This window comes from Blennius ocellaris, assembly GCF_963422515.1.
Source record: "Blennius ocellaris genome assembly, chromosome: 9".
NCBI classification, from domain to species: domain Eukaryota; kingdom Metazoa; phylum Chordata; class Actinopteri; order Blenniiformes; family Blenniidae; genus Blennius; species Blennius ocellaris.
This window is the reverse complement of record NC_137658.1, coordinates 11,200,551-11,217,745: the sequence shown is the minus strand read 5'-3', so window position 1 is coordinate 11,217,745 and position 17,195 is coordinate 11,200,551. Positions and strand designations below refer to the sequence as shown.

General features: G+C 42.4%; 2 protein-coding genes across 2 annotated transcripts; both read left to right on the top strand.

The window, feature by feature from the left end:
* The first annotated feature begins 5,141 nt into the window (after positions 1–5,141).
* On the top strand, positions 5,142–11,765 carry rlim (ring finger protein, LIM domain interacting). Its single transcript, XM_080502617.1, has 4 exons — positions 5,142–5,273; positions 6,711–6,937; positions 8,088–8,183; positions 8,264–11,765. Exons 2-4 carry the CDS (start codon positions 6,769–6,771, stop codon positions 10,072–10,074), a joined length of 2,076 nt encoding a protein of 691 aa, XP_080358743.1. The 5' UTR covers positions 5,142–5,273; positions 6,711–6,768; the 3' UTR covers positions 10,075–11,765.
* A 1,519-nt stretch (positions 11,766–13,284) lies between these two features.
* On the top strand, positions 13,285–15,863 carry glod5 (glyoxalase domain containing 5). The gene is made up of 4 exons (XM_080502128.1): positions 13,285–13,369; positions 13,704–13,859; positions 15,271–15,426; positions 15,503–15,863. Exons 1-4 carry the CDS (start codon positions 13,310–13,312, stop codon positions 15,650–15,652), a joined length of 522 nt encoding a protein of 173 aa, XP_080358254.1. The 5' UTR covers positions 13,285–13,309; the 3' UTR covers positions 15,653–15,863.
* The last annotated feature ends 1,332 nt before the right edge of the window (positions 15,864–17,195 follow it).

The window sequence follows — 17,195 nt, the reverse complement described above, 5'->3', positions numbered from 1 at the left end:
GCACCACTGATGTGATCAGTCTTGGATTATTTTGTTCCTTTTTTTTTTTGTCTTATCAATGCATTTCCATTTATGCATCTTTAAAGGTCATCTTGGTTTTGATGGCTCAATATTTTGGCAGAAAAATATTGTGACCAGAGAGTCGACGCCAAATAAGGGCACAAACTACAAGGAAAATACATGTATTACTACTATCTAATCCAGTGTATCCACAGGCCATTGCTATTAATTACTTTGGGCTCATTCACTACCTCACAGCTCTGAAATCCACCCTATAAAGGACCCTACAATCACGTTGAATCAGTTTTGAAATCTGTGGGTTTTATACTCTGAATGAATTTTAAGAGAAATGCAGAGCCAATCAAGACGGACAATAGCATCGTTTACAAATATGAACTCAAACAAGCTCTATGTGTTCTCTGTTCTTTGAATAATGACATGATGTTGTTTTTTTTCTAACCCGGCAGTAATTAAATGAGGCTGCATGGAGATGTGCGAGAAATCCACTGATTGATTGATTGATTGATTAAAAAAAACAGGCCTTGTCACACTGGATATGGCAATTCTGACGCACAAGTTATAATAATTGATTGCCTGCATATGGCAGGAAATTGTAATCAATCTTTCTGTGTCTTATTTTCTTTTCTCTCCTCTCTGCCATAATCCTTTTGGTTTCTTTTTCTCCAGTGTATCAGGGTTAGGACCAAGACAAGCTGCTGATGGGAAGCTTCACATGGGCTGCAGGCCCATTTAGTCTGCCTTCTCTCATTTCTGCCTATTGTCAAATTGAATGTACTTCTCTGAGTTCATAGATTATTTTCTTTGTTTGTTTGTTTTTTTGTTTTGTTTTTGTTTTTCTAAAAATGTGCCACTGTTGAGCTGCCTCATGTTAATGGTGCTAAGAAAGCTGACAATTGTTTTTTTTTTTTTTGGTTTCATTTTGTTTCTTTTGGGGTTTTTTTTTTTAAACTTTTTTTTTCTTTACCCAGAGTTAACAAAAAACAAAAAAGAAATGCAAAATAGATTAGGTACCTAACCCTCTTTATGAATGTATATTATGACGTTATGTTTGATGTATTCACTTCATGATTCTTTGACACTGATTGGAATTACTTTTGCTCTTTTCATTAAAAGATTACCGAGCTTTATATATACTGTCTAGAGTTGTTACCAGAAGGAATCTTAATGAACTCTTGACACTACAAAATCTTGTATATTTTTTGTGTGCCAATTTGTAACATATTTTGTAAGTGTATATTTTTCTTAGAAAGTGCTGTGAAGTATTTGTGTGTGTGAGTAACCTTTTATGCGCCTCTATGGGCAGTGGAAAGGATATACAATGACAAGTTTCTGGTTTTAAAAACCAAAATATGAAAGTATCAACAGAAAAACTAGAAATATTTACATTTTGTTGGGAGTTTTGTAATAAGACCATGATCTTGTTGTGAGAGTGTTGTGTTACTGTGCAAAACACAAATAAGCAAAGAAAAAATATGAAAACTTGGAAAAAAAATATAATTTGTGAACAATTTGCTGTTTTATAGATTTTCATGTAAATTATTTGAGTATTATTTTGTTTTTTTGTTTTGTTGTAATTGTTGCAAAGGTTTTAAATATTTGTGATCAAGCCTGTATGGTGATAATGTAATATTGGTAACTTGCTGAGTTTTGTAATAATGTTTATGGAGTAAATATACAAATTAAAATAAGATTTTGAATGCTGCTTTCTGAAGAGAGTTGGGTTGTGTTTTTTAAAGCCCATCCGTTGCACTAGCCTTTAACTGCATACCGTTACAAATGGGATCAAATTTACATCTCTGCATGAAAATTTAGTCTGTTGGAAGTGATAATGAGAAAAAGGTAGAACGAGCAGTTTTTAGAGAAAACTAAACATTATATTAAAATACCTGCGACTGGGATTGTAAGGAGGATATCTGTAAGTAAATATTCAATCTATCTTTGGGCCCTCTGCCACAATGACAGTCAAGGGGAATAAAAGGATCTGCTCTGTTCAGTGGTTCATCATGTTACAATATGTGCAAAAGCAAAAAAAAAAAAAAACAACCTTAATAATCCCAATTAGTCCATTCTTGTTTGTTACATTGGAAGATTCACAGACGAAAGTCATTTTAATATCCGTACAAGGCTGGTTTTGGCTCATGTTATTTTAATGTCATATCTAATTAGCACTCAGGGTCAGGCATTGCTAGAGTGGCTGCTCATCCATAACTCTGCGCTGGGCTGCTGTGGTCCGCACTGCAACTCATTCTGGCATGCTTAATTGGAGCCGGAGATACAGTCTCAGACCATAAACACATCCTGTGATGTATGCCTCCAAAATTGTCAGTTGGTATTAGCATTGTTTTTGTTCTTTAGTCACCCGTAGCAGATAAGGGAGCAGGCAAATTATAAGATGGAATGTTTAATGCGATGGATCAGGTACACCTGTGGTTATTAAATGAGATCCTGGTTGTTTTGTCAGTAAGTGCTGCTTACACAGTGTAGACACAGTCGCAGTCTGCTCTGTTATTAGGACAATTGCTTGTGTTGTGCCTTCATTTCTCTCTCCTACAGAGAAAACATCAGAGTATCATTTAAAAAGAATCAGTATTTCAAATGTTTGTTTTTTTGTGATGGAGGAGTGAACACATTCGGAATAAATAAATAAATCCCAAGACCCCGCAAATATCTCCACACTGTTTAATTTAGTTGCTAGATTTGCTGAAATAAAATTCTAACCTCCAAGACTTTCCAGACTCGTCTGACACTTTAAAGTCATTAAAATGGCCTTGCACTATTCCTTTAGGCAATCCTTTTTATAGCTTCAGTCTTCTTTTACTTCCAACTACTGCCCAAGAGCTTCTTACTGCCTCGCTAACAGTAAAATAGGTACTTGAATAGAAAATGACAAATACTTTTGATAATGACGTAACCGTTTATACGTTCATTCATCAATTGAATGTCCTGTCAGTGAACGACACACAACAACACAGATTTTTTTTTTCCTTGTAAGTTTTTTTTAAATCTTGGCTTTTAATCAAAAGCAACTATTTCCCTGGCACATTTGAAAGTAACATGTATTTGTGCGATGAGCAGCAGAGTTGAGTATGGAGATGCCAAACAGCTCTTCTTTGCCGTTGACTTCCATGATCAAAGACTGAAGCAACAAGACATGTTGAGAACATAATAATCTATCATTTAGCACAAAGGAGCCTCAGTAGTTTGTGGAAGAAACATACACAGCCGCAACAGCTTGGCACCTCCTCCTCATGGCAATCTCCAGCCTGCTCGTGCATTGCTGTGGGACGGTGTACCATTCCTCAACCTGCATATGTCCCAAGTCAGCCAGCATGGCTGTGTTGGTCACTGTGGCAGAAACAGCACGCCCATGTCGACCCCACAAGTGTTCAATGAGGCTGAGATCAGGACTGCTGGCAGGTCATTCATCCTCTCCGCAGGTGGTCTCTGATAAATCCTTCTCCGTGGGGGCCGGCGCTGTCGTCTTGGAGGACACAGTGTCGCCCTCAGACTGTGGAGATGTGGGATTTCCACTGGCTGCAGAATCTGGTCTTGGTGTCTCTTTGCATTGAAAAAGGTGACGATCAAGCAGCTAAGTCAGCATCTGGGGGCTCCGCAAGCCACATACTCAACTCAACTGCTCATCGCCTGTTACTAAATAAATAATAAATGTTGCTCCACGTAAAAGAGAAATGATGAGGCAGTCCAATGGCATAGAATGTATTGCTATGAAACATTGCTACAGCAAGAAATAATCCAACACAAATTACCTCACTTCAGGGGTTTTTGTGTCAACGCTGTCCCTCCTCCACCCACACAAATGTCTTACACCTATTATCAGCCTGGGGCCCTTCTTTATATCATTTGTTGTTTTCATAATTTATTCCTCAAGGAAAATAATGCTCAACCCCATATGTTAAACCTGGTACTATACCGTTTGTGAACTCTGCAGGTATTTTTGATCATTTGGCATTTCTTCAGCTATTTCACTTTTTGTCTGCCTTTAATTCATCTGTTTTTTTTTTTTTCTTCTAATGTGAGAAGTCCACATGGTGGTGGAGTCATTACAAGTCTGACATTACAGCTAGAATATCCCCGCTTAGAGACTGGGCTTCAGGACATTTCTGTGTGGAAATTGCATGTTCTCCCTATAAGTGCACGTGATGTCTCCAGTCACACAGTGTCTGTTTGCTCTGGTGATCTGTACAGGCTGTACTCAACCTTCACTTGTAGTCGAGTGGAATCAGCTTCAGAACCCTGTGAACCTAAGTTAAATGAAATAAAGCTGGAGAGCAGAAGAGACAAAACACTGATATACATTCGGAATTGCCTTCATGGGGCAGAAGAGAGAGAGAGAGAGAGAGAGAGAGAGAGAGAGAGAGAGAGAGAGAGAGAGAGAGCGAGAGAGAGAAAGAGAGAGAGAGAGAGAGAGAGAGAGAGAGAGAGAGAGGCATGGTGATGTGTGTGTGTGTGTGTGTGTGTGTGTGTGTGTGTGTGTGTGTGTGTGTGTGTGTGTGTGTGTGTGTGTGTGTGTGTGTGTGTGTGTGTGATGGCCGACCTCTGTATTTGGATGTATGTGCATGTTCTCCCTGTGCATGTGTGGTGTTTCCCTCTTCCGAAAAAACCCTATTTGCTTTACTGACAGTATTACCGTTTGTCTTTCTGCATTGGAACGGTGAGCTGCTCAGATTGTACCTTGATTTTTGTTTTTTAAGTCATAATTATAAGTAAGGTGAATATCGACTGTTTTGTGTTTTGTTTTATTTTTATTTTTATTTTTTTTTTTTTACCATTTAAAGTTTTGCCAGAGCCATTGTGTATTTCACACTATTTGGATGAAGATCATCCAGGTTCAGATGATCTTTGTCTTCCAGACTGCAGAATAAAGCAGTGTTACCACTTAGAACCGCGCCGGGGCGCTGCAATGGTTCCCAAACAGCCTCGTTCAAAACAAACAGCTTTCACACCAAAGCTGTTGCTGCCCTCAGTTAACTCTTCCAGGCAGAGTCGCTTGAACAGCTCAGCTCGAATCCTCTCTCCTTATTGGCCGAGTTAAACGCGAGTCCGCCTGTAAGGTCAAACCCAGGGAAAAATTTCCTCGTGTGGTCCATTTCCGGAGGATCGCCGTAGCCTACCCACAAGAAAGAAAATGGAGACCTGAGATCGCACTGAGCCAAACAGTCAGTCGGTATTCAGACAGCTTCAAAGTAACTCTCGGATCGTTCGAATACATTACAGCTAACCTCACCGAAGAGGTAATGTATCCGTGAGTCGATGACAGATGACACATTCCCCCAGATCAACTTTATTCTTCATTAGCCAGCTAATTTTAGCCTGCTCGCTGTCCGTGAACGTCACTGGTTGACGTCGCTGCCTCGTTAGCTTGCGGTGCTACTAGCAGTTAGTTGTAGATGTGTTTCTCACGGAATCCCAACGTTTTTTAAAGCAAAGTTCAAGAGTAGTACACTTCAGATATCCAGTTCCCGTCGTTCTTGATATTCTTTGTGATATTCGTGGTGGAAGTGTCTCCGTGAGGGGATTTAAATCGACACGAAGTTTGTGGCTAACTCAGTCGGCTAATGTCACTGTTATTGGCTACTGTGCTGGAGCTAACACCGCTAACAGGCTTCAGCTCCATTTAACTGGTCATCTGACAAGGATGTTTCACAACGACTTGTGTCACATTGACCTCATAACCTTCCGCTCAATTGACACGTTACCAAAACATGTTTGATAATAATTTATTCTCGGGAAGCTGTTTCGTGTGTTGGCAGCCGTGTAAAAGCGTTTTCTCACCGTGAGCTAAGCTACATGATGCCATTTTGTTTTTATCTCGACTTTGACCAACACACTGTTCATCAAAAGGAAAGAGAGATTCACCAGTTATTGTGTTGCGTCTCTAAATGATAGACTTCCAAGAATTGTGTTTTTATGTAATGATGTTACTCTGAACGCCGTGGCTCTTGCCTGCGAGTGTGGCTTTTATACGGTGAGGCGAGCTTTTCAGTTTTTTGCTTTGTAATCAGTGGATTTAAGCCGTGAATGTTGAGCTTGGTCCTTTTCTGATGTTTTCTTTTACCAGTGCTATTTACACAGATATTGATATCGATCCCGTATTAAACACATGGCTCTCAATCAAAATGTTTAATGGGATTGTACGCCATTATATTAGTCATTGTCACTCTTCAGTGTCTGGAGATGCATGATATTGATTTAACACAGTTCTATGGAACTAAAATGTTAGATAATGTTAAAAAGGTGAACAAAATCCTTCCCTAAGAAAACACCACCATCACAACAAAGCCCCCAGAGTATCAGTGAATCCATCAGTAATATAGCTGGTAGAAATTCTTCAGTTTTCCACATCTGTGCTTCAGTGTTTCCCTGTGATTTAGAGTTAAAACCTGAACTCTGTGTCTTAGTGTCATGGGGGAAAGTAGCTCCACATTTTGATTTCCCCTGTGTTTATATTTTTTGTGAATTCAATTCCATGTATTCAAGTTAAGCTTCGCTGCCTTGTATTAAACACTGGACACAATTAATAGACTATATAAACACACACCCCCATTGTTGTGTGTTCTTTCTTAGTGAGTGATTCTGTTTTGTTAATCTTTTGATTCAGTTTAAAGTCAGTCCCCCAGATCTATTTGTGACAACCATCTTCTCTTTTTCTTTTTTTTTTTTTACGGTAGCAACTGGATCTTCTTGTAGATTGGAGAGCATCCTTCGACCTCCCTTCCTTCTGCATCAATGGAAGGGTCTGACAGTGGCGAGCAGAGTGGCAGTGACGTGCCCGAGTCGCAACGCAGGCGGCAGCTGGACCGCCTGGACCGGGAGGAGGCGTTCTACCAGTTCGTCAACAATCTCAGTGATGAGGACTATCGTCTCATGAGAGACAACAACCTTTTGGGCACTCCGGGTAATGGAAACCTTCGAACTTCCAACATATAGCTTCAGTCTTGTGAAAGAAGTCTGCGACTGTAGAAATGATCCTTTTCGTTGATTTTTTTTTTCACTCCTTTTTCGTGTACACTGCTCGATTTCCTTTCTTCATCTTACCTTTGCAATCGGTTCAGCTAACAGCTACGCTAAAGTACATGTTAATTTTAACCCATCTTTTAGAATAACACTTACTTCCTTGTGTCTTTTATGGACACTTCATGAGGTAGACCCCTACAGTCTTGTGTGATCTATTGCAATAACTCTTCCTTAAATTCTGCCTTTACAACAGGAACAATGTTGGGTTTTGTTTCAGGGGTTTATTTGTATCGTACCACCAGTTGAATTTGCACTTTGTTGGATTTGGATTTTTCACGTGTTTCTATTCGTATGGTAACAACTCTCAATCTACTGCAAACTACAAGCTCAAATATGAATAGAACTCAAATCTGATAAGCAGAACTCAACATTCTTGAAGTAAAAGCAGTCTTTGTACTGATCCTCTTCTAATATTTTAAATCTAGTGTAACATTTAATGACCTGTTGGTTACAGTGTGTCTCATTGCCTTTGTACACACGAAAGAATGATACGTTTCGAGTAAATGCTGGGTTAAGAAGCAGCCTCCACTTTTAGATTGTCATTATGCTGGAAATGCAGCAGCTCGCGGACTATTGAAGACGTCCAATCCGTTTCTGTCCCAGGACAGTGGCAGGGGAAATGTAAGTGTGGAGCAGCCCACAAGGAGAGGGCATTGGGTGAACAGTGGCATGCCCTGGTAAGTCTGGAGGTTTTCCGTATTGTCCTGTTGCTGTGTCTTAAGAAAAGCAAACAGCCAATACAGAACAAGATGAACACCAGTTCCTTTCATTTTTAACACATTTGTAATATTTCAACTAGATTTCACTGTAACTCTGTATCTTTATGTAGCAGTAGTTTGTTCCTCCCTGTGTGTCCTTTTGCATTGGATCTTTATTTCTTTATGGTAGGACGTTAACTGTCACCATCTCTCAGCCTCCTGCATTGTGTCTTGCAGGTGGTCACGCTAGCCAAAACAAAGTAAACAAAAGAATAAACTCAGTTCTTTTATTTATTTTTGTCAACAGAGTTTTTTTTTGTTTTTTTTTTTCAGGTGAGGCAACACAAGACGAGCTGTTCAGTAGACTGCAGCAAATCAAAGACGGCCCCGAACAACAGAATAACACCCCGAGTGTTGAAGAGCCCGCTGGTGAGTTAGGTTTTATTTCTTCCACGAAGTTTTTCACACCCAGATACGATTTGTCACTTTTAAATTCTGCTGACTTTCAGAACAACCGGAGAGCTCGGAGGACCCTGCCGGTGGTGACAGTCTCCTGGACTGGCTCAACACAGTGAGGCGCACGGGCAACACCACGCGGTCCGGTCACCGTGGAAACCAGTCCTGGCGAGCTGTGAGCCAGACCAACCCCAACAGCGGTGATTTCCGCTTCAGCCTGGAAATCAGTGTGAACCGCAACCTGGCGGAACAGCAAGCTGCGGCGGAAGGAGAGCAGGAGCAACCGGAGCAACCGGAGCAACCAGAGCAACCGGAACAACCGGAGCAACCAGAGCAACCGGAGCCCACCTCAGAGGTTCCAGATGAGCCGGCAAGCGCTGAACCGCAAGTTCCTATGGAGACTGAGCCGGAGCCAGAGCCAGAGCCGGAGCCGGAGCCGGAACTGGAACCGGAACCAGAACCAGAGCCAGAACCAGAGCCAGAACCGGAGCCAGAGGTGGTGGAGGAACCAGTCGTAGAAGAGGTGGCCGTCATTGTGGAACCCGAGCCCACAGAGCCCAACCTAGAAGAGGTTGTTGCGCAAGAAGTTTTAGAAGAACCTCCCAGCCCTCCCCCTGCCCAGCCAGCACAGCCCCCGCTTTGTGTTTCTCCCCGCAGAGGGCAGAGGAGGGCCCGCAGCCGCAGTCCAGAACCCCGCAGGACTCGGGCCCGATTAGCCAGGAGCCGCTCGCCTCTCAGCCTGGATCAACTCGACGGTCTCCCAAACCCGCGACACTCTTACAGCTCTCAAAGTCCCAGTTCTTCCACAAGTTCTCCCACCGTGCCTCAAGCAGAGGGCAGCTCACGGACTCGACAACACGTCCTCACCAGGCAGAGCACTGCCGACGGTGACGCTCAGCCTCCTCAGACTGGAGCAGAACCAGCGCAAGAGGCCCAGAGCGCTGGATCTCAGGAAGGAGAAGCGGCAGGAGAAGGTACCGGGGCAGAAGGAGGCGCCTCAGGGCGGCGCCCGCCGACTATTATGCTGGACCTCCAGGTGCGGCGTGTGCGTCCAGGCGAGTATCGGCAGAGAGACAGCATCGCCAGTCGCACACGCTCACGGTCCCAGAACTCCAACAACACTTTTCTTTACGAGAGTGAGCGTGGCGGATTTCGCAGGACTTTCTCACGTTCCGAGCGCGCCGGCGTGAGGACCTATGTCAGTACTATTCGTATCCCCATCCGACGCATCTCAGACGCAGGTCTGGGAGAGGCGACTTCGATGGCTCTCCAGTCGATGATACGGCAGATCATGACTGGTTTCGGAGAACTCGGCTACCTCATGGACTCAGACTCTGACTCTTCAGATTCAAACCGTGGCGCGAACACGCCAGCTGACCTGGAGGCCCTCAACAATCCAGACGCCACGGCCGCCGAAGCTCCCGCTGCCGAGGTGGACGAACAACAGCTGGCTGCCGCGGTCAGGGGAAGGACAGTTGAGACTGAAATGGAGGAGGGTCCCCCGGCCTCCAGCGGCAGGGCGGCCCGCCCGAGACCCCCCATCAGCTTAGAGGAGCCCAGCTCACTGCCCTTCCTCCGGCTGGCCCACTTCTTCCTCCTGAACGACGAAGACGAGGACCAGCCGCAGGGGCTGACCAAAGAACAAATTGACAACCTCTCCATGCGCAACTTTGGCGAGAGTGACGCCTTGAAGACTTGCAGCGTCTGCATAACGGAGTACGCCGAGGGGAACAAGCTGCGCAAGCTCCCCTGTTCCCACGAGTACCACGTCCACTGCATAGACCGCTGGCTCTCCGAGAACTCCACTTGTCCCATTTGCCGCCGGGCCGTCCTGGTGTCGGCCAACCGAGAGAGCGTGGTGTAACTCTTAACAAGACTTCTTGTCTCAATTTAAGTAAACAATTATTCCAAGTCTATACAAGGCTTTAAGGAAAGGTGTCTCCACTGTTGAAATGTATTTTCCCCTCATGCCATTTGTGAGTTTGATCATAACGCAGTCACAGGTTGGGTCGGGGAGGTGCACCGTACACTGACACTGAGACGCACGCCTTCAGTCTCCAGCTCGATATCGAATACTGCAGTCCAAAGTTGGGCACAAGCAATGCATGCTGTTGATCATTGCGTAGCAGTGTTGCATTGCGTTAAGCCATGCGCACAAGCAGGCCGACATGTCCGGAAGAATTTTTACTTTATTATAGATCCTGCAAACCACCGAGGTAGGTCAGGCACTTCAAATCCGTTTTTTTTTTTTTTGTATTAGCGCCTGAAGAGCGCCATACATACCGTTAGTTGGGTATAGGTACAGTACTTAGTTACACCACTTCAAAGTATTAGCTGTAAATAAGCTTGTAAAAAAAATAATTTTGATGCATATTTTGTATCAGTGAATTGGGTTTTGGATTGTAAATTGACTCCTAAGAAGATCTGGGTCATAGTAGCTACAATTACTTAAATTCTATTTTTTTTTATTTTTTAAGAAATCGGTGGGATTAATATACACAACTGAATAATTACAGGTGATGGCCATAGGATCTAGGACTTAAACGAGGTGGCAACTTGCACTTTCTCCTCTCTTTCACCAGGAAGAAACCATAAAACAAATTGCTATTTTAATGTGACATTTACTCATGTATGTCGATTCACTCTCAAATACTGTACAAGAAACATTGTCCCAGATTACCATTTGAAACTTGCCGGTATAGTTTGGAATTATACAGTATTTCCATTTTGACGAGTTTACCATTTTGGCCAATAAAACATTTTATAAATTGGGAATATCAATATATTGACAGATAATATCAGCGTTTCCGCTTAAAATATGTACCAACAGGCTTGAAATCTGAAATAAAAATGGCTTTTTGCTGTTTCCTTCCTCTCACAGAACTAGTTATGCACCATGATCATCCTGATTTTGTCACTGTGGGTTTTTCTTTTGCTTTTCCATTGAAATAATAGGTTTCCTTTATCTATAGACTAAAACTCTTATTGGCCACAGAAGTTTGGACTTGAAGCTTAAAAAAAAAACAAAAAAAGTTTACCTTTTTGACTCGAGTTTTAAAGTCAATAAGTGGAGACACTTTCCCACTTTGCCCTTCTTTCTGCCTCACAAGCGAACGTCAGTGTGCAATACACGCAAAATTGAAAGTAGGGCAATAAAGAAAAAAAAAATATATGTATGCTATCGTTGAAAATGGTTGTTAATGGCTAAAATCTTAAACTTACTGCCTTTGATGTGTGAAACTTCATTTTGTTTCTAGGTTTTCAATAGTTCTGTTGACGAACAGAGACACTGGTGAAAGGACGAGAAGAGCATCACTATTAATGCCATCATGTTTCTTGTTTTATCGATGTCTTAGCCACAACTATCACTTCCCTCTGGGACTTTTTGAATGCAAGACGTTGTTGAATACCATAAATATGTAAATGAAATGTATGTTCCTCTTTTAGGCCATTCTTTAGTTTTGGCCTTGTTCTGTGACGCACCCAGTGCAGTATGTGAACTGGGTGATAAATGAAACTAACCGCTGAATTAAATCCTGTTGTTATGCTATTAAATTAATCGTACATTTACCGTTTGATGATCTTCTGCATGCGGATGCAAAGTTAAGGAGTTATTAGTACTTGATGTCACCGATTCTTTTTTTTTATCCATCGCTTCATCTTTGGAATGATTTATATACATTTTTATTTATTATGGATCTCCTATTCATTCCAGCTTTTCAATTGTGTTAGGATTTTCTTCACGAAGACTCAGAACAAAAGACATTTTAGTATGAAGACACTGGTTAGCGCACAATTGATCATTTAAAGAAGAAACAAATAATTTAATAAAACATTTATGCCATTGCTTTCCCTTGGTATAAAATGAGTCAATATAAATATACTATGAGATTTTTCATGACTTGAGACACTAAACTACAATGACCAGAGCACAAACAATCAGATGTGTGCAGAAATAATATTTGACAACTATAAAGGTTGGGAGGTGGGTAGGAGAGGTAAGTGGTACAAAAACAGCTGGAGGGGATTTTTTTTATATATTTTTTTTCCAACCAAGCTGAAACATCTAGTGGTAGAATCCCACAGAAGACGGGCACAGATTTCCTGGTGATCGAAAAAAAAGATTGAGGCCAATATCAGGAAAACATTCCTTATCCACTAAACATTAAATGATAAATTGGAGAAATTGAATTTTTTTTTTACATTTCATGAAAAAAGCCCCACATTTAACCAGTAACACATCTGAAGAAGTTGAGATATGGTGATGTTGGTACCATTGCTGCAGCCCGGCTCCTTGAGATGAACAAGTCAAATCTAATCTGATCAGTGAAAACTCATAACATGACGTGCTGCCTCATTTTCAGGTCTTTCTTTTGTTTCCAAAGCAGTGGAGGTGTGGGCTTATCTGCCACCGGGGTGTCAGCTGCACATCCCACTCAGTCTAACATGGACAGAAACTTTCCAATAATATGGATGAAAAAAAGATCAATCGCAATGATTCTTTAAGTAGAGAAAAACTAAATGCACTTTAAAAAAAAAAAATGTTTGACTCAAACTTAATTTACAGGGAGTCGATTCTTTATGTGGAAGTAGTTGCTCAAAGTTCTCTCACAGGAGACGAATGTTGGGCCTTTTGCAGGTTTTCTTGACCCCCGGCAGACCAGGATACCAGCGGCACCACAGCTGCAGGTTGGGGGATGTTCTGACCCAGTCATCCAGGCTCGCTCACGCCTATAGGGACATTTTGACCCTCAATATTCCCTTTGCAGGCCAGTGGTCATACTGATATGGCTGATCAGTGTGTGTCACCCTACATTGTACCCATTTTATTTTATTCCGAAATAAAATAAAATAAAAAAAAAGAGACACTGGTAGTAATTCTTGACACCCCCGATTTGTGTTGTGGTTGTTGATGTGGTGTTGGTGACCATAATGAAGTGGCAGGATCGCCCATGCTTGGGCAACAGGTGTAAGTTGTGGATTTCGAAGGTCTCTGGTGGTTAAACATTACCTGGAGCTCGGCTGGTTCCAGGCTGCAGGAGCGGACAGGAACCAGGAAGTACCGGCTGGGTGAACCGGGGAGGAAGAGGAGGAGGAGGATGATGGCGATCCGGACTGCTGCCGCTCGGCTCGTGCTCCTGCAACCCCGCTGCTTCAAAGTAAGTCTCATCTCTTCAATGTCAACGTCTAATCTCACCTTTTCCCCAGCGGCTTTGTCCAGACGAGGCTTCGGGGGAACAACAAGCCGAACTTCCGCCCTCACTAATCCTCCGATCACTGAGTTCCAGTTGAGATCGAACCCCCGAACGCCGATCTCGTGTCGGTTTACAACCCAATTCATTAAAGCGACGCGCTTCCTATCCGACCGTGCCTTTCACGTGTTTACGAGGGAACCCTGCCGCCACGCGGTGGCGCTGTCGTGCCCACGCCAACCTTTTGTTTAGCATCCTCGACACGGATCACGGATCAATTCGTGTGCGTGATCTGTTGCAGATCGTCTCTCGTGAACCGGTGGGACGTGTCCGGTGGAAGAGCAGCAGCCCGGTGGAGGTGAGCCACCTCGATCACCTGGTGCTGACGGTGAGGAGTGTGCAGGAGACGGTCAACTTTTACACCTCGGTCCTTGGCATGCAGGTGGTCACTTTCAAGGTAGTGTTTCTAATTAACGGCGACGCTTTCATTCATTCGATGAAAGATATAGAATTGAGGATTTCATGGTTTTTCTGCCGCAATGCCTGGAGCTGCTGTCGCCTCAAACATATTGTAGTAAGTTGCTTTTAGATAGACTTTTACAGGAGTAAAACCATAACAAGTCTGAATCTAATGTCATGAAACATACAAGACAGGGACCCTGCAGGACTAAAGTTGGATGCTCCGACACACCACTGCCCTACTGTTTATATACAAGGTCCATAATAAAATAAAAATATATTAACCAGTACTTGCAAGGTGCTGATGGAGAAGAAGGGCAGAAAATGCTGGCAAAAGGCTCACCCAGCCACATTTGTGTAGCAATAGCTCAGCACCTGGTGGCCTTCCAGGGACCTTGTCAGTACTGAACAGCACAGGTTCATAAAACACTGTTCAATAGAACCAACATGATGCGAAGCTGTAATTATTCAGGAGGGTTTTTAATCACGTAGCAATTCATTTTACTTGTTTCTATTGAAGCAGCTCTCAGACTGAAAAAGATTGATGACCTCTAATCAAATTTCACCGTCAAAAACTAGGATGCTTCCCAGTATTAGAAACTAATGAGACGAGTCTGCTTTTATTGTGGATGTTAGAAGAACACCACGAAGGACGGGAGCTGGAGCATTCTGGCATTGGGCATTAGGCCTCACCGGGCCAAGGATTCCATCACTGGAAACAAAAGACAAAGGAAGCATTATTTTTGCAAAAAAAAAAAACAAAAACAAAAAAAACTCTTAAATTTCATTTGTGGTTGTCTGAGGCCCAGTTAAACAAATAAAATGAAGCTGTTTGGGAATGCACTGCAGAAACTGTTCAGGTTCCACATTTATGCCCATGATTAAACACAATCCTCACGTAAGACACGAGGTGTTGAGTTGCATGCTGGAAATGGAAGAGTTGGATAAGGGATTTGGAAATAACTGAGCTCCCGCATCGCATTCGGGACTCCTTCGAATTGAAAAGAAGCCTGGATGCTTCAGTTTGCCGAAGAAAAGTCACTTGTATTAAAAGGGTTCAAGATGCTTCAAGATATAAACTGGAGTGGCTCAAAGTGGTGTTCAAGGACCTGCAGCCATGTATTTATATGATAAAATGACTCCAGGATACACATCATGTTTGGCTTTTTTTTTTTTTTAATTTTTATAAATCAAAATAGATTATTCAGAAGTAATTCACTTGCATGTGTTTGCATAGATATTGAAAAATTATAGGTGCCTGTAATTCTAGGCTGCACCGTCTGCTTCCTGTTTAGTGAGAAAAGGTGCTTTTTGGTGACCGAGGATATTCCACTAGATGGCATGCTTCGACAAAGAGTGAGATTAAAGCGCTCCTCCACACCCACCCTTGCTGTGTCTGCATCATGCAGGGAAACCGTAAGGCTCTGGGCTTTGGGCGGCAGAAGTTTAACCTCCACCAGCAGGGTCAGGAGTTTGAACCCAAAGCCAAGCGTCCAACCCCGGGATCAGCAGACCTGTGTCTCATCACCAAAACCTCGCTGGCCGCGGTCGCCGCACATCTCAAGGTGCCTCACCGTCGGGGCCGTCTGATTCACAACCGTTCGGTTTAAAGTGCTGAGCGTGAGTTTTTCTCCCCCACAGGTCTGTGGAGTGCAGATTGAGGAGGGCCCGGTGGAGCGGACTGGGGCAGTGGGTTCCATCACCTCTCTGTACTTTAGAGATCCCGACCACAATCTTGTTGAAGTATCAAACTACACCCAGCAGGTAGCTGGCGACTCTTCCTCCGACTAATGTGCTGTTGTTTGTGAGCATTGTGAAAATACATCCAAACACCTCGCGGCTCACCAATCCCTTCAGCCCATCTGGTCCTCCTGCCTTCACTGCACAATTAGGGGTTTGGAATCGCATAACTGAATGCTGCTGAAGAACTTGTTTAGACAGAATGGATGGCATCAGCTGCCTCTGCAATTCTGCTGAGGCTTCTATTTTATAAGGTTTTAATTAAGCATACAAAGTGGCCTGAAGATTTTTTTGGCGTCACGATCAAATACTCACTGTTTGATTTCAAGTTTTCAAAACTCTTTTGAAATGTATGTATTTTCCCCAAAGAATTAAAGATTGTTGAAATTATACAAATGTTCTCGATACATTTTTTTTTTCAACACAATTAAATATCTCTTTAAATTGTTGACTTTTTAGTGCTTATCAATGTTGGAGATATTCAGAGACAATAATCATCAGTTTAAGTGGAAAGAAAACAAGTAATCAAACTACACAGGTAATAATAAGTTCTCTTTTGGTCGTGTGTTTTCATAGTTTGTGAGAAATCTGACGCACTGATTTAGGAGTCAGCGTCAAGATTTATAGTAACTGTATCTAATAGAATATGATTCTATCTTGTTCTTCCATATGAAAAGGACTGGTCTTCAAACCATCCTGCAGCATGGTCGAGACTGAAGATATTTAGCTGAAGTCATAAAGAAAGTCCTGCAACAGATGGTCTGGCCCATTTCAGCTTCACAGACAGATTTTGTCTGCTAAGCTCTTTCAAAACTTCCTTGTCTACTTGTGAGAGTTGACGACTGATTGATGAATAAATCAGCAGCTGCTACAGATTTTCTTCCTTGCATTTTTTTCCCTGAATGTTATTGATAAAACTCTTCATAGCATCACCTCGCGGTTTCGCTGAATATGTCAGCCACACATGAACCTGCAGAGTTTCAAAGTAAGATGAGAGCCGAGCGTGTTTTTTGCAAGAGCACAACTACACTTTACTTATTTCATCTTGTATCGTTCCGATACTGGAAGTTTGCTGAAGCCTCCTGCTGCTGCTCACGCCACACAAACTCCTTCACAATCGTCCTTCTCTTCCGACTCCTGAATGAAAAAAAAAAATAAAAAATCAGCTTTTAACAGTCAGAATGTCGAGCTGAAACACTTTGATGACTTCAAAAAGGTCTCTGCTGCTCTGTAGCTTCATTAGTATAATTTTCAGATGCTCAATCAGTTGCTGAGAGGATTTTTTATGACGCTTGGATGCAGCTAGAGGTTAGTCAGAGATTTCATCATTGCAAATGTCCGCCAGTGGTAAATCCTAAAAATGCTCTTGACCTCCTTTGTGGGCCAGAATGGTTAACTTAAGCTTAACTAAGATGTCAAAGTTGGCATTTTACATTTGTGTTTTTATTGACTGAATATATCATCTTTTAAAATAGTAAATTTTTAGTTTGGATTTGCAATGTTTTTTTTTTTTTCTAGAGGCAGAAAGTTTTGTAACCATATTTATTTCTGACGTTAAAATAAGAATTATAGAACTGAATTGCTATTTCCGAGG

Coding starts and splice junctions, on each gene's coding strand:
- glod5 (XM_080502128.1), top strand. CDS start 13,310: ATGATGGCGATCCGGACTGCTGCCGCTCGGCTCGTGCTCCTGCAACCC. Junction 13,370..13,703: donor TGCAACCCCGCTGCTTCAAA/GTAAGTCTCATC, acceptor GATCTGTTGCAG/ATCGTCTCTCGTGAACCGGT. Junction 15,427..15,502: donor CGGTCGCCGCACATCTCAAG/GTGCCTCACCGT, acceptor TCTCCCCCACAG/GTCTGTGGAGTGCAGATTGA.
- rlim (XM_080502617.1), top strand. CDS start 6,769: ATGGAAGGGTCTGACAGTGGCGAGCAGAGTGGCAGTGACGTGCCCGAG. Junction 6,938..8,087: donor CAACCTTTTGGGCACTCCGG/GTAATGGAAACC, acceptor TTTTTTTTTCAG/GTGAGGCAACACAAGACGAG. Junction 8,184..8,263: donor GAGTGTTGAAGAGCCCGCTG/GTGAGTTAGGTT, acceptor GCTGACTTTCAG/AACAACCGGAGAGCTCGGAG.